The following is a 24382-nucleotide window of genomic DNA, read 5'->3' as shown; positions in this document are numbered from 1 at the left end:
GTACATGTATATTTTGAATAAATGTTTTCTTAAATATAATAGGAGCAAGTCTGACCTGGAGATGAGTTGAGTTTAGTACTTGCTAAGAGGAGTGCCTGACATGCAGCGAGCCCTACACAGGTATTTGCTAATGATTTGTTCTTCATTATTATTCATGAGAATCTGTCTTAACCTCACATCCATCCTGAGTTAGGACAGATGTGACTAGATGAACAGTCATTCAAAGATGGTAAATTGTAATGATGACCAAGTAGACACAGGAAATTTCTGAACTTAGAGAGAAACCTATGATCTAAAAATCACAGATACCATAATAGAACTTTATATATGTTATGATCACATGCAGTGTTTCATTTTATTAAGCTGTAATTTAATAATTTTATTGTTTAGATAATATTTTTTATTTCAAACTCAAAGGTCTGAAAAGGTTGACTTGTTTGTAGAATGTCCCCCATTGCTCTAGCCCTCAGCTGTCTAGTTTCCCTTCTTCCTGTGAGTCCTCCCAGGCTATCAGTTTCTTGTGCATAACTGGATTATTTTTGTACAGTTTACTTTAATGTCTAGATATGTTTAGGGAGAATGTTTTAAAAACTGAATCCTAGATACATGGTCCTTCCCTTGGGGTTCTTGTGTGATGGGGATGGGACCAGGAGCTTCCATCTTAGTAAAGAGCCATTGACAGGATCCTTCATTGGTGTTCAGTCCACAATGGACATGGGTATCCTTGCTGCTCTTGGGATTCTGGGACCCAGCCAAGTTCCTCATCCAGGTGGCTGTATTATTTGTTTCCTCACTGTGCTCTGCCTCTTCTCAGTATCATCCCCTACTAAAGGCCTTTCCTTTGTCCCTTACTCTTCTTTGTTAGTCTCAGTGGCATGTGTGCCCTATACATAGGTGTGAGCCTATACGTTAATGGCTCTATTTGTTTATATCTTGTCTTCCTCTGTTAGCCCCAAGCACCATGTGAGCATGAATGTGTATTGCCTTACATATCCCCAGGACCTAGAAAAACTCCTGGCCTAGATTAGGCACTTTGTAAATATTGCTGAATGAATGATATTTGGGAAAAAGCTGCTTTAAACAGTTAGATGGGCTTATTTACCACAGGACTTTTCAGAACGTTTAATAAGCAAATGTGCATGGCAGAAGTGGAGCATGGCAAGTGAGAGTCAAGCTCTTCAGCACAAATTCAGAAAGGCTTTGTGCTTTTGGGTGACAACTCAAACACTGGGGGAAAAGCCATTGGCAGGAACGTGATTGGCAGCTGAGCAAAATGGGTTTACAAGCATCATTTTGAAAATGTAGGGAAGAGAGAATTGGTACCCAAAGATGGTAATACAGGCATACCTCATTTTATTGTGCTTTGCTTTTTGCACTTCACAGATGTTGTGTTTTTTATAATTTGAAGGCAAGACCCTCCACCAACAAAGAGATTATGACTTGCTTTATTGCAATACTCACTTTATTGAGGTCGTCTGGAACTGAACCCACAAAATCTGTACTAGTACCAAGCCCATTGTTAGTAATTACCAACATGTAAATTGTGTGCTTTCTATTAGTTTAGACACACACACACACACACACACACACACACACACACACGCAGAATAGGATTTCTTGTATGTTCATATTCTTTGTTTCCTGCCCCTGCTTTCCCAGTAAGGTCTTAGGTTCCTCCTTATGGGTTTTAAAGAGCCCAGCTCTGGGCCTTGGTTTTAGACCCTGCCACCTTGTCACGTGAAAATCTCCTTTAATGACTGGAAATAGGAAAGCTCTGAAGTCCTCGGGGTCTGCAGGGCTCTGTTCAGAGCAGCACACCATGACCAGAGGGGACCTGGGCAGACTTAGGTTTGCACTGTTAGCTGCAAGAGGCACTCGCAGAGTTGTCTTGTCTCTTTGAACAAAGGAGAGTTAATTACAGAAAATGTGAGGATTTTTAAAGGCCATTTGTCACTGGCTGCATAGAGAGCCGTGGCCCTTGGCAGAGCCATGAAAAGGACCGCTGACGTCAGGCCCAGTCTGTGCAGACAGAAATAGTGAGCCTTGTGGGTGTCACTCTGGACAGGAGGTAAACTCCATGGAGAACGTGTATTCACGGAAACAATGCAGACTCTGGCATAGGCTTAGAGGAGCTGCGTGAAGGGAATTTGGAATGCCTTTCTTTTTGTCTAAATAGTTGGGTCAAATTATGATTGTTCCCAGGTCAGACCAAACTCTAATTCTACACAGTCCGTTATCTATAGATGGGAGGGCTGAAAAACAGTGGTGGAGGTCTTTAATTCTAATTAATTTTAAGCTGTTTTTACAGAGCTCTGACATGATCCAGATCATCAGTAGATTCTAGTTGGCAGATAATATTTTGCTACCAGTTTTCCTTATAATGGAAAGAGGTGTTAGGAAAATATGTTATGTTAGAATGCCTAGAATCTGTAGGTTAACAAGATTCCCCAGTGCATTCCTTTGGTCATCAAAAGTTGAGAGGGGCTGAGGGCCTGGACCAGCATGTCTCAGTCCTGGCTGCTCATTGGAATCCTGAACAGAACTTTTAAAACCTGCCCAGAATCTGTCTCCAGAGATTTATCTTGTCCTGGCTCAGGTAATCTTGGGGTCCAAGGGCATTGCTACTTATTTATTTATTTATTTATTTATTTATTTTGAATAAGTCTTTATTGTTCAGATTATTACAATTGTTCCTCTTTTTTTCCCTATAGTTCCCCTCCACCTGGTTCCTACCCCCACCTCTGCCCTTACCCTCCCCTCACCCCCGTCTTTATCCATAGGTGTACACTTTTTGTCCAGTCTTTTCCCACACCCCCCACTCCCTTTTCCCCCTGAGGATTGTCAGTCCACTCCCTTTCTGTGCCCCTGATTCTATAATATTTACCAGTTAATACTGTTTATCAGATTTTTTTATTCCCTTGGTTTTTAGATTCACTTGTTGATAGATACGTATTTGTTGTTCATAACTTTTATATTTATCTTTTTCTTCTTTTTTCTCTCCTTAAAGAATACCTTTCAGTATTTCATATAATTTTGGTTTGGTGGTGATGAACTCCTTTAGCTTTTTCTTATCTAAGCTCTTTATCTAACCTTCAATTTTGAATGATAACTTTGCTGGATACAGTAATCTTGGTTGGAGTTTCTTGATATTCAGCACTTTGAATATTTCTTGCCACTTTCTTCTGGCCTGCATAGTTTCTGTTGAGAAATCAGCTGACAATCGTTTGGGTACTCCCTTATAGGTAACTAACTGCTTTTCTCTTGCTGCTTTTAATATTCTCTCTTTGTCTTTTACTCTAGGCATTTTAATTATGATGTGTCTTAATGTGGTTCTCTTTGGATTCTTTTTGTTTGGGGCTCTGTGTGCTTCCTGGACTTGTAAGTCTATTTCTTTCACCAGGTGGGGGAAGTTTTCGGTCACTATTTCTTCAAATAGGTTTTCAGTATCTTGCACTCTCTCTTCTTCTGGGACCCTGATAATTCAGATGTTGATATGCTTGAAGTTGTCCCAGAGGCTCCTTACACTATCTTCATATTTTTGGATTATTTTTTCTTTTTGCTTTCCTGGTTGAGTGTTTTTTGCTTCTTTGTATTCCAAATCTTGACTTGATCCTTTTGATCCTTTAGTCTGCTTTTAGGTCTCTGTATAATATTTTTTATTTCAGTCAGTGTATGTTTAATTTCTAGTTGATCCTTTTTCATATTCTCGAGGGTCTTGTTAAATTTATCAGCCTTTTCTAGGAAATTCTTGAGAAACCTTATAACAGTGGTTTTGAACTTTATATCCAATCATTTGCTTTCCTCCATTCCCTTCATTTGTGACCTGCCTCTTTGTCTCCACATTTTAGCTGCTTCCCTGAGTTGATGGAGTGGCTTTGTGTGCTAGGTGTTCTAGCAGGGCCCAGTGGCTCAGCTTCCCCAGTTATCTGAGGTGGACACTCTTGGTGCCCCCCCTTGTGGGCTGTGTGTGCGGTCTTGTGGTTAAGCCTAGATTGTTGTTAGTATAACTGGGGGGAGTTGACCTTCAGGCCAGTTGGCTGTGAGGATCAGTTGTGTCTCTGCTGGGGGAGCTTCTGTGCTCAGCTTGGATGGGGCGGGGTCTCAGGGTGGAGCAGACAGCCTTGGTTTCCTATCAGCCCCACCCTAAGAGGCCTCTATGTCTCAGTGTCCTGTGACAATGGCTGTATGCACTTCTGAGAAAAGACTGCCCTGTTTCGCCTGCTGCCAGAGAGTCCAGTTTCTCCCTGAATGAGTCTGGGTACCTGAAGTCTCACCTGGAACTCACCTGGAGTTCAGTGCAGTTGGGAGGTTTTGTTTCCCTCCTGAACGAGAAAGCTAGCTGCGCACCTGCTGCCCTCCCTCTCTGTGTGCCGTGAGTAAGCCAGCTGCATATTCAACCACCTGCCCTTTCCGCACCTCTGTTCTCCACAGCTCCTCCGAGTCTCAGTGTCCTTTTCTCTTTCCTTCTAGTTGTAGAATTTCCACTCCACCACCTTTCTGGTGGTTCTGGACAATGTCTGCTCTGTCTTCCTGTTGCAGTTTTGAAATTGTTGTGTGAGGCAGCAGTATAGATGTTTAATCTATGCCACTATCTTGGTTTCTCTCCATGGCTATATATTTTTAAAGTCCAGGTGATTCTAATATACAGCCAGGGCTGGGAACCACTGCCCTAAACATAAAGTCAGACACTATTAGGTAGCTATCTAGATTCAGAATGCATGCAGTCACAATGCAAAAACATGTCATGGCTAGCTGGACATACCATTCTTTAGAAGTTATAAAGACCTAACCTGTTGTATATTGTGGGTCTTACTGGTTCATTCTCTGGTTTTAGGCATCTAGAGGATGACATGTGATATGGAACACTTAGCTGGGCTTGTGTGTGCCTGGTAGAATGTTCCTGCTCCATTGTTGGAAATGCCTTGAGACTGGAGGGAGGCCAAGTGGACAGTTGCACTTTACATCTTTGTGCTGCCAGAGAAAAGGTTTCAAAATTTAAGGCATATCACAACACTACTCTCCTTCTTCTCATGTATTACTCCCTCTCTCAAACAAAACTCAGTTTATCTAAATTTTTAACCAGTTTACCTTGACAGCTTTTTCACTTGAGTCTGTGTACAATTTGTAAATTTTCTTGCAATACCATGAGAAAGATAAAAAAGTAAGTGCTTGATAATTGTGCTTCTCCCCATGCCAGGCTTTTCCTCTGGCTTGTCCTCATACGCAGTGAAAGCATCCTTATGTAGAGCAGTATCTCCCTGAAGGTCCCACGTAAACCCACCTTCCCACCTTCTCAGTCTGCCCTCCTTTATCTGGGCAGGAAAGCCCATCATCTAGGCCCTTGCTGCTGTGTCTATCAAAGGAGCAATTTCTGATGTAAAAGTATAATCACCTAGATTGAGGGCTCTGGAGAGGGAAGGGATCAGGACCAGGCAGGACCATGGAGAGGTGCCAACCTTATTTGTATACTTGATTTCCTCTTAAAAAACTCAAGTACAACAAAACTTTTAGAGCTGATTGTCTATAAACAGATATTTGTTATGTTATCCTTTGTACTTTGTTTTAAGTATTACATATTTTAAAAACTAAAAAACAATGATAACAGAGATGTATTTATTAAATATTCAGATACATACTGACTTTGTCACTTCATATGAGTTTTTCCCATTCTTTCCCACACCTTACAAAGTGGTAGGTAAACTGCATTTGCTAGAAATGAGACAAAAAAATTAAAGACAAAAATAAAGACAACAGGGTCCATGTATATAGTTGGCATTTTCTATATTTTATTGGTTTTTATTATAAAATGGATATGTGCTTATTGCAAAAATGTTTTTAAAATACAAAATAGTACAAAGCAAAAAGTGATTCCACTCACCCTCCATAATTTATTCTGTGCATTATATATGCAGTATATGTGTGTTTGCATGTGTATATAATCACATTCACACATATACAGTTTTTTAGCAAATAGGATCATGTATTCAGTTCTGCAACTTTTTTTTACTGATGTATCTTGACACTTTGGACCTGTCATTGGCACACCTTTTGGCATTGAGTTTTATTTATAGTTCAAAAACATTTTTTAGACTTCTGCAGGATTTATTAATTTTCCATTCTGCATGTTCTAAGTTCCATGTCTATTAAAGTGCATGTAAGTTCTATGACTTAAAAATATAATTTTATTTTCAAGTAATACTGAAGCTCTAGTAGCTTGTTTTCTAGTTTCAGTTAATAGATATTAGATATATAACTGTTCTCACGTGGAGACTGAAGAAATATTTTGAAGTTGAAAGGGAGCGTCATATTAAAATACTTTAGTTTGGAAAGTCTTAGGTAGAAAGTTGAGAAAAGTGTCTGCTAAAGTGTCTTTCAACTCTCCTATGTTTTCCTAATGGCTCTCATTTTTTCCCAAAAATGTTTTACTGTCTTTTTAAATTGAATTTATTGGGTGACATTGGTTAATAAAATCATATAGCTTTCAGGCATACGATTCTACATTACCTCATCTGTATATTGTACTCTGTGTGGGCCACTCCAAGTCAAGTCTCCTTCCAGCACCATTTATCCCAACTTTGCCCTCTTCTATTCCCCCTCATTCTCCTTTCATTCTGAGGCTATGAGGATTTTTGTTTGTTTGTTTTGCTTATCCTTCACTTTTTTTTTTTTTTTTTTGCTTAATCCCAGGCCATCCCCTCTCCCTCCCTCTCCCACCTTCCATTCTCTCTAATAGCTGTCAGTCTGTTCTCTATATCTATGAGTCTATCTCCCCTTTGCTTGTTAGTTTATTTTGTTCTTTAGATTTCACATAGCAATGAAATCATATGGTACTTGTCTTTCTCTGACTGGCTTATTTCACTTAGCATAATAATATACAGGTCCATCCATGCTGTTGCAAGAGGTAAGATTTTAATGGCTGAATAGTATTCAGTTGTGTAAATGTACTTCAGCTTTTCAATCTACTCATCTACTGATGGGCACTTGGGCTGCTTCCAAATCTTGGCTATCTATGTAATAAAAGCCTAAGCAACCATTATGGCAGAACGATCAGAATGACTGGTCACTATGATGCTCACTGACCACAAGGGGAGAAAAGCCCAACGCAGGAGCTGCCCACTGGGGGTCAGTGCACTCCCACAGGGGGAGCATGCTCAGCCAGAAGCCAGGCTCATGGCTGGCAAGTGTAGCTGCAGTGGCAGGAGCCTCTCCCACCTCCACAGCAGCGCTAAGGAGCAGCAAGCAGGTGGTCAGTAAGGAGAGAGGGTCCCGGACTGCTGAAGGACCCCTCCTGGTCCTATCCCCCCCCAGTGTCCACTAGTTGTAAATAATGCTGCCATAAACATATGGGTGCATCTATTCTTTCGAATTAATGTTTTGGGTTTCTTTGGATATATTCTCAGTAGAGGAATTCTGGGTCATTAGATAGTTCTATTTTTAATTTTTTTGATATAACTCAGTGATTGCACCAAATCTGCATTCCTACCAACAGTGCATTAGAGTTCCCTTTTTCCCACATCCTCGCCAATACTTGTTTGTTGATTCATTGATGATAGCCATTCTGACAGGTGTAAAGTGATATCTCATTGTGGTTTTAATTTGCATTTCTTTAATGATTCGTGACTTTAAGCATCCTTTCATGTGTACTGGCCATTGTGTGTCGTCTTTGGAGAAATTTCTATTCAGGTCCTTTGTTCATTTCTTAATTGAATTATTAATTTTGATGTTGAATTTTATAACTTCCTTATAAATTTTGGCTATCAAACCCTTATTAATATATAATTATGTCTGTGTCCTCCCATTCATTGGGTTATCTTTTCATTTTGTTGATGGTTTCCTTTGCTGTGTAAAAATGTTTTAGTTTGATATAGTCCCATTTGTTTATTTTTTTGTTTGTTTTCTTTGCCTGAGGCAATATATCAGAAAAATATTGCTATGAGAAATGTCCAAGATTTTACTGCTTATGTTTTCTTCTAGGATTATCATAGTTTTGGGTCCAACATTTAAATCTCTAATCCATTTTGAATTTATTCTTGTGTATGTGAAAGGAGGTGGTCTGGTTTTTTTTCTTTTCTTTTGCAAATATCCAATTTTTCCAACACTTTATTGAATAGTCTATCCCATTGTATGTTTTTGCCTCCTTTGTAAATATTTACTATAAAGGTGTTAGTTTATTTCTGGGTTCTCTATTTTGTTCTAGATTTATATGTCTGTTTTTATGCCAATACTATTCTGTTTTGATTACTAAGGCCTTATACTATAGTTTGATATCAGATAGTGTGATTCTTCCAACTTTGTTCTTCTTTCTCAAGATTGCTGTGGCTATTCAGGGTCATTTGTGGTTCATATAAAATTTTGGAGTATTTGTTCTAGTTCTGTGAAATATGTTATTGGTATGTTGATAATAATTGCATTGAATCTATAGACTACTTTGGGTAGTGTGGACATTTTAATGGTGTCAATCTTCCTATTCATGAAGATGGTATATGCTTCTACTTATTTGTATCTTCTTCAGTTTTTTCTTCAGTGTCTTATAATGTTCTGAGAACAAGTTTTTTTAAATTGGTTAAATGTATTCCTAGGTATTTTTTTCTTATAGGCAGTTGCAAATGGGTTTATCTTCTTAGTTTCCATTTCTGATAGTTCATTATTGATGTGTACAAATGCAACTGATTTCTGGGTATTTTTTTTTTGTATCCTGCTACTTTACTGAATTCATATGTCAGTTCTAGTAGATTTTTGGTTGAATCTTTAGGGTTCTCTACATACAGTATTATGTTATCAGCAAATAATAACAGTTTTACTTTTTCCTTTCCAATTTGAATGCCTTTTATTTTTTTATTTGATTGCTCTGGTGCTGGGACTTCCAGTACTATGTTGAATAAGAGTGATGGAAGCCAATATCCCTGTTTTTTTCTAGATCCTAAGGAAACCACTTAGTTTTTGCCCACTGAGTATGATGTTGCTGTGGGTTTGTCATATATGGCCTTTATTACTTTGAGGCATGTTTCCTCTATTCCCATTCTCCTGAGAATTTTGATCATAAGTGGATGCTGGATTCTATCCAGTGTTTTCCTGCATCTGTTGATATGATCATGTGATTTTTACCTTTCTTTTGTTTATATGATATATCATATTTATTGATTTGTAGATATTGTACCAATTTTTCATCCCCAGAATAAATCCCACTTGATCATGGTGTATGACCTTCTTAATATATTTCTGAATCTGGTTTGCTAATACTTCGTTGAGGATTTTAGCATCTATGTTTATTAGGGATATTGGCCTAAAATTTTCTTTCTTTATAGTATCTTTATCTAGTTCTGTAATTAGGATAAACTGGCTTGTAAAATGAGCTTGGAAGTCTTTCCTGTTCTTGACTTTTTTAGAATAGTTTGAGAAAGATAGGCATTAGTTCTTTTTTGAATATTTGGTAAAATTTATCTGTAAAGCCATCCAATCTAGGACTTTTATTTATTGGGAAGTTTTTAAAATCTATTTATTTTTTATTACTGCTTCAGTTTCACTACTTGTAATTTATCTATTCAGAGTCTCTGATTCTTCCTAGGAATATATCCATTTCTTCCAGATTGTACAATTTGTTGACATAGATGTTCGTAGAGTTTTCTTACAATCCCTTTGTATTTCTTTGGAGTCAGTAGTTAATTCTCCTCTTTCATTTCTGATTTTATTTATTTGGGTCCTCTTTTTTTCTTGGTGAGTCTGGTTAAAGGTTTGTCAGTCTTGCTTATTTTTTCAGAGAACTAGCTCTTAGTTTTATTGATCTCTTGTATTATTTTTAAAGACTATTTTGTTTATTTTTTGCTCAGAACTTTATTATTTCCTTCCTTCTGCTCACTTTGGGTTTTATTTGTTGTTGTTTTTTTTCCAGTTCTTTTAAGTATAAGTTAGATTGTTTATTAGAGATTTTTCTTGTTTCTTGAAGTAGGCCTAAAATGCTATGGATTTCCCTCTTAGAATTGCTCTTGTATTGGGTTGAGTCTGGCCTCTCTTCTTGGGGAAGAGCACCCTCTCACAATGGTTCCTAACCGCCACCCTTAGGAGGGTATATTGCTTAAATCAGAAAGTCACAGGACGTTTGTAGGGGATCTGCTCCAAACCAGATAGGTACACTTAATCCCAAGACCACCCTGGAAGGAAGGACTGGTCTCAGGTGGGAAACCAAGCCAGAGAGGCTAAGTCACTTGCCAAGTTGCAGAGCCAGTGAGTGGTGGACCCAGCCAGGTCCCTCTGGCTTGTGCAGTGCTATCTCAAAAGATGACAGAGGAGAAAGGGGACTGGGCTTGGAAAGGCCAGCTGACTTTAAGCAGGTGGAAAGGGAGTGGCATTCCCTTTGTTGGGTTGTGTTGCCCAATAAAATACAGGACATCTAGTTAAATTTGAAATTCAGAGAGATGGCAAATAGCTTATTTTAGTGTAAGTATATCCCATGCACTATTTGAGACACATTGATACTAAAAAGTTTGTTCGTTGTTCCTCTGAAATTCAGACTTAACTGGGTGTCTTGTGTTTTGCTTAATATGTTTAATTTGGTCCGCTGCTTGGGACCTCAGGAAGCACACTGGGCCTACTGTATGGGCAGCTGAGGATGACAGAAGGTGATGCACAAGCCACCTGAGAAAGGCTGCACATTAGGTGGTGAATTCCCCGCTGCAGGGCGTGTTCAGGTGTAGGCTGGGTAACCACGTGGTGGGGGACATTTGGGTTTCAGATACCTGGTCCCAGTGAAAGTCTATGACATAAACATTTTTGAGACAAGAGGAGAGTTGATTCTCTGGGTCCACCCCAAGCTCTGTCCCATCTAGTGTTTAGAAGCTCTCTGATGCTGTTTGCCATCAACACATGCTGAGAGGACCAGGTCTCCCCACTGGCAAGTGGTGGATGACCTCAGCCTTTTGGCAGAAACCAGCCCAGCCAGCCTGGCCCCTTTAAAGGATCTGGTTTGGCTTGAAGAAGCGCTTTGTTGAAGGTGAAATGAAACATGCATTTTTGTCTCTCTTGCTGAGAACTGACTTGACTTCCTGGTTCTTTATCTGTCTCCTGCAGCAGAGTGGGACTTGTGTGACCTGCATCCCTCCTGAGCAACAAAAGCATGAAAAACACCCACCCCCCAGTTTCTGCACTGGCCCTTACAGGCAAGTGAATGGAGACAGAGAAGTTTTGATGTTCATTTCTCCTGGTTACAGATTCTGTGTACAGATTCTCTAGGTGTGGCTACCTCTCGTCAGCAAGACAGGGTTCTAAGCAGCTTGTTTGAGAGTGCCCAGTATGGCTTCTGCCCTCTTCGGAGGTCTAGCCCTTGGCAGGACTCCTCTTGCCCGCCTGCTTCCAGGCCCTGGTGGGCTCTGGGTAAGAGAAACATTTTGATGCATGAAGTGCTAGGTACCTGCAAAGAGGTGCAGTGGTGGTCATCTTGAACCCCAGATCGACTCTTCAGAGGCAGAGTGAGACAGTTTTAGGTTGGCCTGAGGAGGTCTGCCTCACGGAAGATGATTGTGACCTTGGGTGTGCTCAGCATCCTTATTCTGCACGACAGTACGCACAGCCTCCTGCAGATGGCGATCCTCAGCAAAGGAGATTAGAAACATGTTGATGTTAGTCTGTTCCAGAAAGCAATCAAGAGGCAAAAGTAAAATTTTACCACAAGTTCCAAAGCAGAGAGAAGTGGCTCCTTTCCCCCAGATGTTTTACCTTTGACTTAATTATCAAATTGAAAGTTATTAATTAAAAATAAAATGTTAAGTTAAAGCTAAGTCAAAATACCCATAGTATCAATAAAAGGTTTTTAAAATAACTATTTGTACTGATGCTATTAACTAGAATCCCCTATTGTTTTTCTGATCACTTGTTTAGTTGATGTATTTGTAAGCAGCAGGAGCACTCTGCTTGTTTTCCAGGAAGAATCACTGAATGGCTGACCTTTGACAACATGCACCACCAGTGGCTTCTGTTGGCTGCATGCTTCTGGGTGATTTTCATGTTCATGGTGGCCAGCAAATTCATCACCTTGACCTTTAGAGACCCGGACGGTAGGTATGCTGCCTTGTGGAGGGAATTTTGGCTAATCCAGACATTGCTGTGATAGTGTTTCTGAGGACATGCACAAATGACCTCTGTCACAGAATCCAAGGACTTTAGTTCTGGAAGATACTGGGGAGGTTATGGCATCCTCATCCTTAACCATATAGAGGTGCAGGGTGAAAAGGCAGGGGATGTTCTCACAGCTCCGCCTTTTGGGTGGACAGAATATGCTTTCTTGGTGGCTCCTCGGCGCCTCCTCCATGCCATCCCACAGGCTCAGAATCTGGGAATGTGTTCTAATTGGCATCATTGTGAGACAAGACTGTGGTTGATCAGCATGCCTGAGTGCCAGGTGGTGCTGTGCACTGCGGCCACATGCTTGAAGGTCACCTTGGTGCATCAGAAAGAAGGTGATTTTAATATGTGCATGTCAGGTTGTGCTTGAGAGTTTTTCACTCCCTTGACATGATGTGGACGGTCAGAGGAGGACACAGAGAGCACCAAGCCCAGCTTCAGCAGAGCTGCTTCTAGGTCTTGCTCTTGTCCTTTGCTTACCTGGGTCTTAGCCTCTAAGACTCACCTGAGCGCGGCGAGGCTCTCTGAGTGACCGGTGAAGTGCTGGGCATGCAAAGGAGGTGCAGTGATGGTCATCTTAAACTCCAAAGTGACTCCTTTCAGAGGCAGAGTGAGCGAAACACAGGGCAGATGTCAGAGGCTTAGGAGCGGTTTTAGGTTGGCCTGATGAGGTCTGCCTAACGGGAGATGTTTGTGGCCGAGGGTGTGATCATCATCCTTATTTTGCATGACTCTGTACATCCTGCAGATGGTGGCCCTTAGCAAAGGAGTTTAGAAAAATATCACGTGAGCACTTTCCCGGTTTTCTCCTGCAGGCCCTGCTATGCCTGGAGCTCCTGGGTGTGTCCCTGCAGCACTGAGGGCTGCCTGGTGCCCCCCGTGTCCTGCTCCTGTCTCTCTGCGTCTCCCTGTCTGTTCAGTAATAAAAAGGTTGGAAGGCAGATCTGCAGGCAGAAGAGGATAGACCTGAGATCAGCACCAAGGAGGGAGTGCTTAGCTCCAGGGTTTCCACTAACAACAGTTATCAGTTACTGGGCCCTCAGTACTTGAGGCCCCAACAAGCTATCATCACAAGTCACCCCTCATCATCCATGGCCCTCATGAGAACTGAGGCTTCGCAGACTCGGAAAGGTAGTGTCATCCATGCAGGTACCCAGGTGGCCAGAATCACACAGGTAACTGGCTCGCCCTGGGCACTGGGGCCTCTGTCAGACACCCGGGCTCAGTCTTGTTGGACTTTGAGGCAGTGAGCTCAGCTTGGCAGTTTGGACATGGCTCCAGCGTGGTTACCAAGAATGGAAGCCCCTTGCTGAGAGGTAGAGCAGTGGTTCTCCTCCCCCTGGAGTTTCAGAATCACTGGGGGGCTTTGAAAACCTTTGCTGCTTGAGGCCAACCAGAGACTAAGTGAACTTGAATCTACGTAGGAGTGAGGCCCGGGAGAGAACCTCAAGTGTGAACAGAGCTGGGAAGCTGAATGATAATCAGAGCTGCTGATACTATGAAACCACACATTTTACTTGTGAGTTCTTTAAAAGTCTCCTCCTGGTAAAGAAGGCAGGTCATGAGGTTAAAGTGTTTATGGTTTATTTTGTTTAAAAAAGTAGAATCGGTAATATATTTATGAGACTTACATAAAAAATAATTAAATTGGATGTATGTTTTGAGTTATATTATTCTCTGGCTCCTCTAGAGAACACCTCATTCCTCAGTGGTAGCTGACACACGAGGTGTCATTCTGCTTTGACATGGCAGATTTTATGCCGAATGTTTTCACAAAAGTGTTAAAACTTAGAGGTTTTGTAAAGGGGAGTAAAAAATTACAGGGAAAGAAGAAAAAACCTACAGAGAAGGATGAAAAGCTTTAGAATTTCATTATTTTAGACATTTGTTATTGAATCTATTGGATGCTCTGGGATTTCAGACCTGAGAAAAGCCGGTGGTAGTCCTCTGTGCTGCTCACCAGGTATCTCCAGCCCTTTAAGGTGGGCGGTGATCCTTGTGCCCTTCGATTCCGTGTGGCCGTGTGATGCTGTGGCCAGTGAACCACTCCAGGTGGGAACTTTGGTGCCAGCGCACACTGGGCCCCACTTTCTCTTTTTCACTCAGTGAGGCATGGAGAGGGTCCTGGTGAGGGCAGGGCACCTGTGAGGTCGGTGTCAGCCCCATGGGGTGCACTGAACTCAGTGAGAACTCTTTGTTGTTGGGCCCACAACATAGCACAGCCATCTTTGACTGCGGAGGACTTGTCCCTAAGTGCCTGGCTAGAATCCCGGAGATGGGTGTCTGTCAGTAAGTTATGAACAAAGGCAGTGAGCTCACACACAGGGTCTACCAGTGTAGATGATTGAGCTCCTTGAAGTTAAACAGCCCCCTGAAGGCCATCAGAGAAGACAGTGGGTGGGTGGTTCAGGCATCTCCTATCCTTTTAGTGGGAATTGTCATTTAGCCTTAGGGCTCCCCTCTGTCTCAGAGGGGATCTTAGAGCTGAACAGGAAACAGTTTTGTAAACTTGTGTCTGCAAAGACTTTTCTCATGTTTTAGGCTTTGTTTCACTGGTGTTCACAGTATTTTCACCTTTGAACCAAAAGCCTTGTTTTTATCACAAGGAATATTTATCACAGGAAATAACTGGCAACACAGCAGGATCATGGGTGATGAAGGTTCATTTCCTGAAACGTACGTAGCGAATCCTTAGTCCTAGCACGGAAGGGCCGGTTGTAACTCAGAGTCTGTGGGAAGGCTCTGTTCTAGACTCCCTCAGTGGATGTGTGTGCTTTCTTCTTACCTGCCTGTTCCTAATGATTCCCTTACTACTTAAGCTGATAGGAAGAGCAGATATGTCCTGAGCTGCTGTTTATAGCAATGCTTACCTTGTTTTTTTTTTTTTTTTTTTTTTAATAGTGTTGTGGTCTCTTTTCAGCTCAGCAATGAAGCTACAGTGATATTTGTGGCAATGATTTATCTTTGGTTGACAAATTCCAGTGTCATGTTGAACTAGGATCGGGTGTTGTGACTAGCTTTATTATAGGAAAATAGATCCAATCCAGCGATGGGAAATTTCATGACAGGGATGTTGAGAATTGTGCATCTGGTGCATAAGTGTAGACTCTGGTTTTAGGCTCAATTCTGTTTGATTTCCTCTCCCAAACTTTTGCTTCACTTAGTCCCTCAACTTGGTTGTAAGCTGCTAAGGGCAGAGCCAATGACTCAGAGTCTTTGCCTGCCTCCTGCCTGGCGTGTGAAGGGGGAGACATGGGTGACTGGACACAGCGTGGTCAGGAAGATGAGTGGATATGATCCCTTCTAGAAAAACAAAGCAGTGCATCGCTTGGTAAAGTTAAATGCATAGTGAATAGAATGAGGCCTATAACAAAAGTGAGCTGATGTGTTACGAAGGCACCTGGCCATAACTGGAGGACCAGAATCCTTGCTCTTGCAGCTGGAGTCTTGTTCCTGAGGGCCAGAGTGGGGAAGGGAACCACGGTTTGATCATAGTGGGCATAATGGCATCTGCTGAAAATAAATGGCCATCGACAAAGCAATGGAAAAGCCAAACCAAACATAAATTATACTGTCAGTTATTTCTGTCTCTTTGAAGCAGGCCCAAAGGGAGGTGGGGAGAAAACACCAGGAAGTTTAAAATCATAAAAATGTTAAAAATTGGCAGATGACTGGCCAGTATGTGAGATGTCCCACAGCTGACAAAGTCCATTTATTTTGCTTCTGAGTACATGAAATGGGCTGCTCTTCAAAAACTGACTGATAGGTCAATTGTTTAAAATTCACAATACATTGTCCTATTTAAATGTTATTAAGAAGCTTAGATTTCTGCAAAAACCTGTTGAACCAAGTGTTGAACTAGCTAAGCATTGTAGTGCTAATAGAAGATGCTGTGGGAACAGGACAGGAGGGAATGGGACCTTTTTGTCAGCTCCTTAGTGCTCCAAAGGTGGTAAGATTGCCCAGGAGGAGGATAGACAGATGTTGGTCTCAGAGCCGGAGGGTATCTGGCAGCTTTGGGCTGATGGCACTGACGCCTTTGTCTAGTTTTATACCATAAACAACACTCTTGTCCCTGTTGCCGGTGCAGAACAGCGGCAGTGCACAGCTTTGGTTAGGTTGCCTTTTAACTCAAACCTAGAAAATGGGGAAAAAGTACTTTAGTAGGATTCATAAAGGTGCACGGCAGAGAGATTTCTATTGGAGTCCGAAAAGGAAGCTGTGGGAGATGGGGCTACTGTTGTCAGGGGTGGGTAAGGAGTTCTTCCTGTGCTCTCTCCTGGCAGTGCTGGCCGGGGAGGGGGACGCGAGGACTGGGCAGGTGGGGGCTGCAGGAGGGTGTGCAGTGTTGGTATTAATGACCTAAGGGGAGAGGTTTTGATTTTTTTTAAAAGTGAACTGTGCCTTTGTCCATGCTTCGTTTTGCTCATTTTTATAATTTTATTTGCTCTATTTTTTCTAGCTATGTATTAGTGTTTGCAAAGTTTTGGAAATAAATGTTTGATTATAAAGGTCTGAAAGTTATATTCAAATTTTGTTCCAAAAGTCTTCTAAAAATCAGTTGGCTATAAATTATTATTTTGGACTAGCATTTTGTAAGATTTCTCTAGCCTCATCTCAGTTCCCATGAGGTTTTTTTTAAAATATATTTTTATTGATTTTAGAGAGGAAGGGAGAAGTAGAGATAGAACATCAATGATGAGAGAGAATTACTGATTGGCTGCCTCTGGCACGCCCCATACTAGGGATCGAGCCTGCAACCCCGACATGTGCACTTACCAGAATCAAACCCAGAACTTTTCAGTCCCCAGGCCAATGCTGTATCCACAGAACCAAACCCGCCAGGGCAGTTCCCATGAATTTTTAAACTAATGTGTAAGCACTAACTTGACTTCTAGTCTGGCTTTTAAAAAAATTAAATATCTTATTTGGGGAATCATTATAGAGTCACATGCAGTTGCAACAAATAACAGATTGAATTCTATGTCCCTGGACTCAGTTTCCCCAAGTGGTAACATCTTGCAGAGCTATGCTGATGTTAATACATGAGCAGAATCATGAGCAGGGTGCTGATGTTTATACAGTCAGGGTGCCGAACACCTTCCTCACCACGGAAATCCCTTCTGTTGCCCTTTTATAGCTATACTCACCTCCTCCTCTCCGCCCCCACTTATCACTAATTTCTTCTCCATCATTTTGTCATTTCAGGAATATTATAATGGGAGGGGGTTTAGGGGGCAAGGTAAAATAACTGAAGGGATTAAGAAGTACAAATTGGCAGTTACAAAATAGTCATGGGCAGCAAAGAGACTACAGTCAGTATTGTAATTATTGTGTATGGTGCCAGGTGATGTATGCTGCCAGGTGGGATCCCTACATAAAGTATTTAAATGTGTAAACAGTGTGCTACACACCTAAAACAAATATTGAATGTCAACTGTAATTGAAAATTATTTTCACTTTTTAAAAATTAAGTGGGAAAAAAAAGAATATTATATCCAGTATGTGACCTTTTGGGATTGCCTTTTATTTCTTAGTATAAAAAAATCCCCGGGGATTCATCCAGTTTGTATGTATCAGTAATTTGTTGCTTTTTATTGCTGTATTCCAAGGTGGATGTCCCCGTTGTTGAACCTGTTGGAGTATGTCTGGATTCTGGCCATTTTAGGGGCTATTACAAATGGAGCGGCTCCAAACATTTGCGTGCAGGGTTTTACATGAGCATAGTTCTCATTTCTCTGGGATAGATGCCTGGGAACAATTGCTGGGTTGCATGGTAGCTGTGGTTTAGCTTTTAAAGAAATGACCAAGTTGTTTTCCAATGTTATGCAAGTTTACATTCTTACCAGCAATGTATAAATGATTCAGTTTCTCTGCATCCTCACTAGCATTTTGTATTTTCACTATTTTGTATTTTAGCTATTTTGCTAGGTGTGTAGTGGTATCTCACTGTATGTTGCTTTGAGTTGTTTCTTTAAAAAAAAAATTAAAATTGACATACAATAGTATATTAGTTTCAGGTGTACAACTCCATGATTAAACATTTATATAACTTACAAATTGATCACCCAGATAAATCTATTAGTCCTCTGACACCAAATTCCCTATATTGTACTTTACATCCTTGTGACTATTCTCTAACTACAGGGTGGAGCAAAAGTAGATTTATAGTTGTGAGTACATGAAACACAATTTATTCTTATATTATTATTTATTAGTTATTGTATTGTTTTTCATGCCAAAACCTGTAAACCTACTTTTTCCCCACCCTGTAACAATTCACTGTGGTTTTAATTTGCATTTACCTGATGGCTCATGATGTTGAACATCCTTTCATGTGTTTATCTGCTACCTGTTTATCCACTTTGGTGAAACATCTGTTCATGTCTTACCCACTTTTTAATTGGATTATTTTTTTTACTGTTGAGTTTTGAGAGTTCTCATGTATTCTAGGTATAACTCCTTTGTAAATTTCTTCTCCTAGGCTGTAGTTTGCCTTCCTGTGAACTGTGCAGAGCCGAGTATTTATTTTGAGGAGGTTTACTTTATCAAATTTTCCAAAAAATTTCTGCTATGTTTTTATTTTTAAGGTTGTATGTGTCTACTACAGGCCCGGTGCATTGATTTGTGCATCGGTGGGATCCCTAGGCCTGGCCGGTGCCCTCTTGAAATCTGGGATCCCTCGGGGAATGTCAGAGCCAATTTTGGTCCAATCTCCACAGGCCAGGCTGAGGGGCCCCAGCAGTGCACGAATCCGTGCAGTGGGCCTCTAGTATGCATATCAGATATTTGGTTAATCTCCTCCTGCCCTCCCCCCTTCCCTCTGAGATTCATCAGTCTGTTCCATGTTTCCATGCCTTTATATTGAGTGTCTGCCTCCCAGTGGTAGTGCATGTTATAGCTACTGGTTGGATGGTTGAATGGTCGCTTAGGCTTTTATACATATAGATAGATGTTCAATTGCTCAAGTACCACTTATTGAAAAGACTGCCCCCTCTACCGAATTGCTTTTGCACCTGTCAAATACTGGTTGGGTGTGCCCATATAGGTCCATTCTAGGTCTCTTTTCTGCTCCTCCATGAGAAGAGTTCTCACCTCTCTGTCTCTTAGCTTACAGCGCCAAACAGGAGTTCCTGTTCCTGACAGCCATGCCGGATTCTGGGAAGTTACAGGGAGAGCAGCAGTTTCCTGAGGAACTGAAGGTAGGCACAGCCAGGTAGAGGGCTTTGTCCCTTCCGGCCTGGTCAGCAGAGGAGCAGGGCCGCCTCTTCCCATTCTTCCCTGTGGTGTCTCGGTCTGTGTAACGTGGGTTGAGGAGAAGGGCAGGGTTTGGAAGTTTAGCTGCTGTGGGTGAATGCTGGAGCACCTCCTAACTTTTCCTGTCTCAGAGTCCTGAGCTGAAGATACAGGCAGAAAGGCTCACTGTATTCCGGGCAAATCAGTGAAGAGACTCGCTCTGACAATTCCTGGCAGTGTTGAAAGTGTTAGAATCATAAGAGGAGAAAATGCTATAAGCCACCCCGGTATTAAAATGGCCAGGTGGATCAGTGGTTAGAGCATCCCCTGGGTACCAAAAGGTGGTGGATTTGATTTCAGGCCAAGGGCATCTACCTAGGTTGTGGGTTCCATCCCTGGTTGGAGCTTGTATGGGAGGCAACAATTGTTGTCTCTCTCTCTCTCTCTCTCTCTCTCTCTCAAAATAAATAGAAACCTATCCTCAGGTGAGGATTAAACAAGGAAGGAAGGAAGGAAAAAAGGAAAGAAGGAAGGAAGGGAGAAAGAAAAAAAGAAAGAAAGAGAAAGAAAAGAAGAGAAAAGAAAAGAAGAGAAAAGAAAAGGAAGATTGATTTCTTCCCTGGTAGCCCAGTTGTCTTGATATGCCAAGATTGTGGGTTCAATCTCCCATCAGGGCACATACAAGAAGCAACCAATGATTGCATAAATAAGTGGAACAACAAATCAATGTTTCCCTCTTTCTCTCTCTCTCTCTCAAAAAATCAATAATAATAAAAGATTTTTTAAAATGGGGTGCATACAAAGAAATGACAGTCAGGTGGGTTGGGGTGCAGTGAAGCCTCAGCTCTGGAATTGGGTGGCAGAGCCATGACTCTTGTTTTTTTGTTTTTTTTTTTGTTTTTTTTTTTTTTGTGTGTGTGTGTGTGTGTGTGTTTTAATTAATTTCAGAGAGGGAGAGATAGATAGAAACATCAGTGATGAGAGTGAATCATTGATTCATTGATCGGCTACCTCCTGTACGCTCCATAATGGGGATCAAGCCCAAAACCCAGGCATGTGCCCCTGACTGGAATTGAACCCGGGACCCTTCATTCGCAGGCTGACACTCTGTCCACTGAGCCAGAACAGCTAGAGCTGTGACCCTGTTTTCATTTAGGCTGTGCTCCGTGTGGAGGCAGCAGAGAGCCTGTCTCAGGTACACACGGGCTAGAAGCTATATCTCCTATATACTATGTTTTTGAGGGAAAAAGCTATTGAAGACCTGTTCCAGATAACAGAATGGTCAGAACCAACACTCAAAAGGTGACATCACAGAGAAAAGAGTTGCAGCCCTTCCCCAGTGTGGCTGGGCCCCAAGCTCAGAAACCCAACAGGAGCCTGTGCTCCTGCTGCCTCGGGCTCATGGGGTCTGTCAGCACACCCGCCTCTGCGTGGTCCCGGGTCCACTTTCCTGCTGGCATAGGCTTCTGGCATCAAAGCCTTCATTTCACAGTCCTGGATTTTCTCATCTGGTTGATAACTCCTTAGAGAATAGGCAAGTGCTGGCGTGCTCCCTCCCGCGTGTGCTCACAGTGGCTCAATGCCTCCCTCCCTAACCTGCATCTCCGGAAACACCGCCCTGTGCTTATTGCTGCTGGACAGGGGCTGCCTCGAGCTGGTCTGCCTCAGGCCGGCCTCTAGGTGTGGGTTCTTGACTTTGTGTAGGGAAGATTTTGCAACATGAGTCCAAATGGGTTTGAATGTATGTTTATTAAAGCTGGGGACAGTGAAACGAAGGAAGGAATCGGGTAAAGAAACAATGGGGGAAGCCTAGGCAGGGCTCTGCTTTGGCTCTTTACAAATGTTCAAGGACAGAGGTGAGCCTGGGTGGGCTGCTTGAGCTCACAGGGAAGTCAGAGAATTAGGGGTTTTGGAGACAGGCGGTGAGCCCAACTTGAGTGGTCTTTGTCCCCTCTTCTCTGGTTACGTCTTATATCTTAGGTCTGTTGAGCATTAATGGGGTTTTTGTTATTTGTTCCTTCATCTGTCCTTGGTTCTAGCTGGCACAGGTGGCATTGATTGGGTCTTTGTTTTCCCAGGCCTGCGTGATTTAAGATCTATTCTCTGGTTAGGGAGGAGGGTATAAACCATTTGTTCTCAAGTGTCCTTCGTTGGGGAAGATAAAGTCTTTCGATTCACAAGCTGCTGCAAGCTGCCCAAACTGTCTGGCCTTGTTTCATTTTTTTGTCTCAGTTTCCCTATTCCACTTACCCTGGGATTTTCCTAGCTTCTAACTCTCCTGCTACACTTACCACTGAGGAAATGGAGCCATGGCTGCTGCATTTTCAAAACATACTAAATGACTTAGGTGTTTTTTAAATTAATAAACCAGAATATCTTCCAAATAGTCACCATGTAGTCAGCTGGTCCTTCAATACAGGCCATGCAGGCAAACATAGAATCACTGGGAGGGAAATTCTATGGAGAATGGGGAGTGGGGGGGAGGGTGAGGGGAATAGGGAATTGGCATTTCCTGAAGCCCTGAATGAAAAGTGTCCTACAGTTTCAGAAAATTATGGCTCATAATTTCATCAGCAAAGTGACTAGCAGACACCCCACCGACCACCCCTCATTTTGTCCAAGCTGAGGATGAGGAACAAGAGGGCTCACTTTTCTTTGAACATGGACTTGAGTCCCAGGCCTCTGGAGGTGAATCCAGTGCACAGGGCCCTGCTTATGTCGGATGCAGCTTCTCTGCCTGCCCAGCTTGAGGCCAGAGCAGGGCTCCCCAGCGGCAGCCTCTTCTGCTAAGGAGGCTCTCATGCCCTTTTGCCTCCCTGTCCCTGCAGCCAACGGGGAAGGTGCTGTCAGACGGCCAGCTTGTTCAGCCCTTGGTCTATATGGAGCGCCTGGAGCTCATCCGAAACGTCTGCAGGGACGAGGCGCTGAAGAACCTCTCACACACGGCAGTGTCCAAGTTTGTCCTGGACCGAATATTCGTCTGTGACAAGCACAAGATCCTCTTCTGCCAGACTCCCAAAGTGGGCAACACACAGTGGAAGAAAGTGCTGATCGTGTTAAACGGTACGTTCCGTGCCCGTAGTGTGCCCTCCCTTGGTGACTTTGGGGTTTGCCCTGGGAGGGCCATTGTGACCTGGGGGTGGCGGGAGGCAGACAAGGGGGCAAGGGAGGAGCCACAGGGAGGGACATCTCCTAAGAGGAGCTGGTAACCTGTCAGACAGTTCTGTGTTGTATTTAGTGGGGTTCATTTAGATACTGAATGTTTTCAAAGGGGCACCCCTAAGGCCAAGGCCACGGTCTCCTCACTTTCCACAGCAGAGTCCCCATCTCAGGCAGCCTGATCACCTGGTGGGTCCTGTTTCTTCTCTTCAGATTCACAGCGTTAATTCTTACTAGATACTGGCTCTGTCCTTGTCATCCAAGGCCCCACGCTCACTGAGTGCCAGGAAGCCGCCCCACAGCCGCCCTTCCTGTAGTGAGAAGGGCCCCTTCCCCAGGCCTAGGAGGGAGCCTCTACCCACACACAAAGGATTCAGTGCCACGTGGGCAGAAAGAAATGATCCTCATTTTACACCAAGCATCATATTCAGAGGATTTAACTGACTTGCCTCAGGAAATCTGATGTTTTTCTTGGGAACAAATGAGATCACTGACAAGTGACCTCATACAGTAGTTTTTTATTATTCACTGCTCTTCCAGACACCATGTTTATTAGTTTAAACTCTATGTACTCTGAGCTGACAAGATACTTATGGGTTCTATGTCTTAAATTCAGCTGTAAAAGAAGCACAGCAGTGTGACCTGGATGAAGAATGCGACCTGGCAGCCCTGAGGGTGGTGGCCCGGTGTCTGGCCTCTGCCCTCAGTCAGGGGTCAGAGTTTGTTGTCAATGACATTTTCCCAGGTTGGCTGGGGAAGGAGAGAGACACTCGCCTCATTTTCTGGTATATAATGCAAAGTGTGGGTAATCTGAATGCATGTTGGATTTTTGATGTCATAGAATGAGATTACAATCAAATTTGAAACAATGAATATACGATTCTTACAAATCTGCCACCACTGTATGCAACATCAGTGGAGGGCAGGACAAAAGCAGGAGCAGGTGGCCAGGCCGTGTGTAGGCGCACCGGAGAGGCACCGCAGCCCTCCCAGCCACTGCGGCAAGGAAGCGGCAGCGGAGCCAGCCGTAACCCTCCTGCTGGTGGAGGTTCTTGCCTTCAATTGTAAAAATTCAGTTTGTAAAAGAACACAGCATCTGTGAAGCGTGATAAAGCAAAACACAATGTGACAAGGTATGCCTGTAAGAGGAAACAGGTGGTCCTGTGTCTGCCTTCTGCCGGCCCTACCTGCGCCTGGATGGGGACAGATATCTGAGCAAGTCCATGTGCAAATCCACAGGTTGGTTCATTTTACAGACTTGCCCATGTAGAGCCATCCACAGCAGTTAGTGTAGAGGTCTAGACTTGCACTTAAACATTTGGGGGAAGAATAAAAAAAAATAGACAAGTTGTGGCCACTGCTTAGATGGCCCAAGAGAGATTTCCCCCCACCAGACTTCACATGTAACAAGACAGGAGTAACACAAAGATGGATGTAAAGGTTTGCAGAGTCTTGGCTAAAAGCTCAGGTAATGACACTTTATTTCCATTTGTCTAAGTTTGGAAAAGAATGAAAACCTGCCCAACCCACCAACCCAAGGATGCCCCTCCCCAGGTTACATTCATCAGCCTGCCTCTGAGCACTGTGGCTCTTGACCTTGCCATTTTCTTCTTAGTCACTCCGTCTCATCCTTAACCCTTGCTTCTGTCTATCCCACAACATTAGCTGGGTTGTTCGGCACCAAATATCTGTGCCACTTGCCACATCTCTGGGGTGCCCTGAGGTTACCTAGGAACCCATCTTAGGCCCAGGGATGTGGGTCCTTGCCTGTCGGAGTGCCGAGCCTGTGAGTGCTGTGGGTGAGCAGGTGGTTCTCTTGTGCCCAGTTTCACAGAGCTTGAGCGTGGGAGGTCGTGGGTATCCTGTTTGCATG

General features: G+C 42.8%; 1 protein-coding gene across 10 annotated transcripts in view; it reads left to right on the top strand.

The window, feature by feature from the left end:
- Positions 1-24382, top strand: part of CHST10 (carbohydrate sulfotransferase 10) — a 31724-nt gene that overhangs the window by 2514 nt on the left and 4828 nt on the right. For 3 of the 10 annotated variants that reach the window (XM_045580992.1, XM_045580994.1, XM_036436057.2), the window contains exons 3-6: positions 11065-11153; positions 11916-12047; positions 19225-19316; positions 22179-22413. In XM_045580992.1, coding sequence (XP_045436948.1) covers positions 11111-11153; positions 11916-12047; positions 19225-19316; positions 22179-22413 — 502 coding nt within the window. In that variant the 5' untranslated portion in view covers positions 11065-11110. Of the gene's footprint in view, positions 1-99; positions 121-11064; positions 11154-11182; positions 11368-11890; positions 12052-13538; positions 13634-16170; positions 16368-19224; positions 19317-22178; positions 22414-24382 lie in introns of those variants that run through there. The other 7 variants (XM_045580995.1, XM_036436064.2, XM_036436059.2 and 4 more) reach the window with 7 other exon arrangements.

Source organism: Pipistrellus kuhlii, unplaced genomic scaffold (genome assembly GCF_014108245.1).
Source record: "Pipistrellus kuhlii isolate mPipKuh1 unplaced genomic scaffold, mPipKuh1.p scaffold_m20_p_13, whole genome shotgun sequence".
Taxonomy (NCBI): Eukaryota; Metazoa; Chordata; class Mammalia; order Chiroptera; family Vespertilionidae; genus Pipistrellus; species Pipistrellus kuhlii.
Note: the sequence above shows the minus strand (reverse complement) of the source record. Positions and strands in the feature narration are given on the sequence as shown.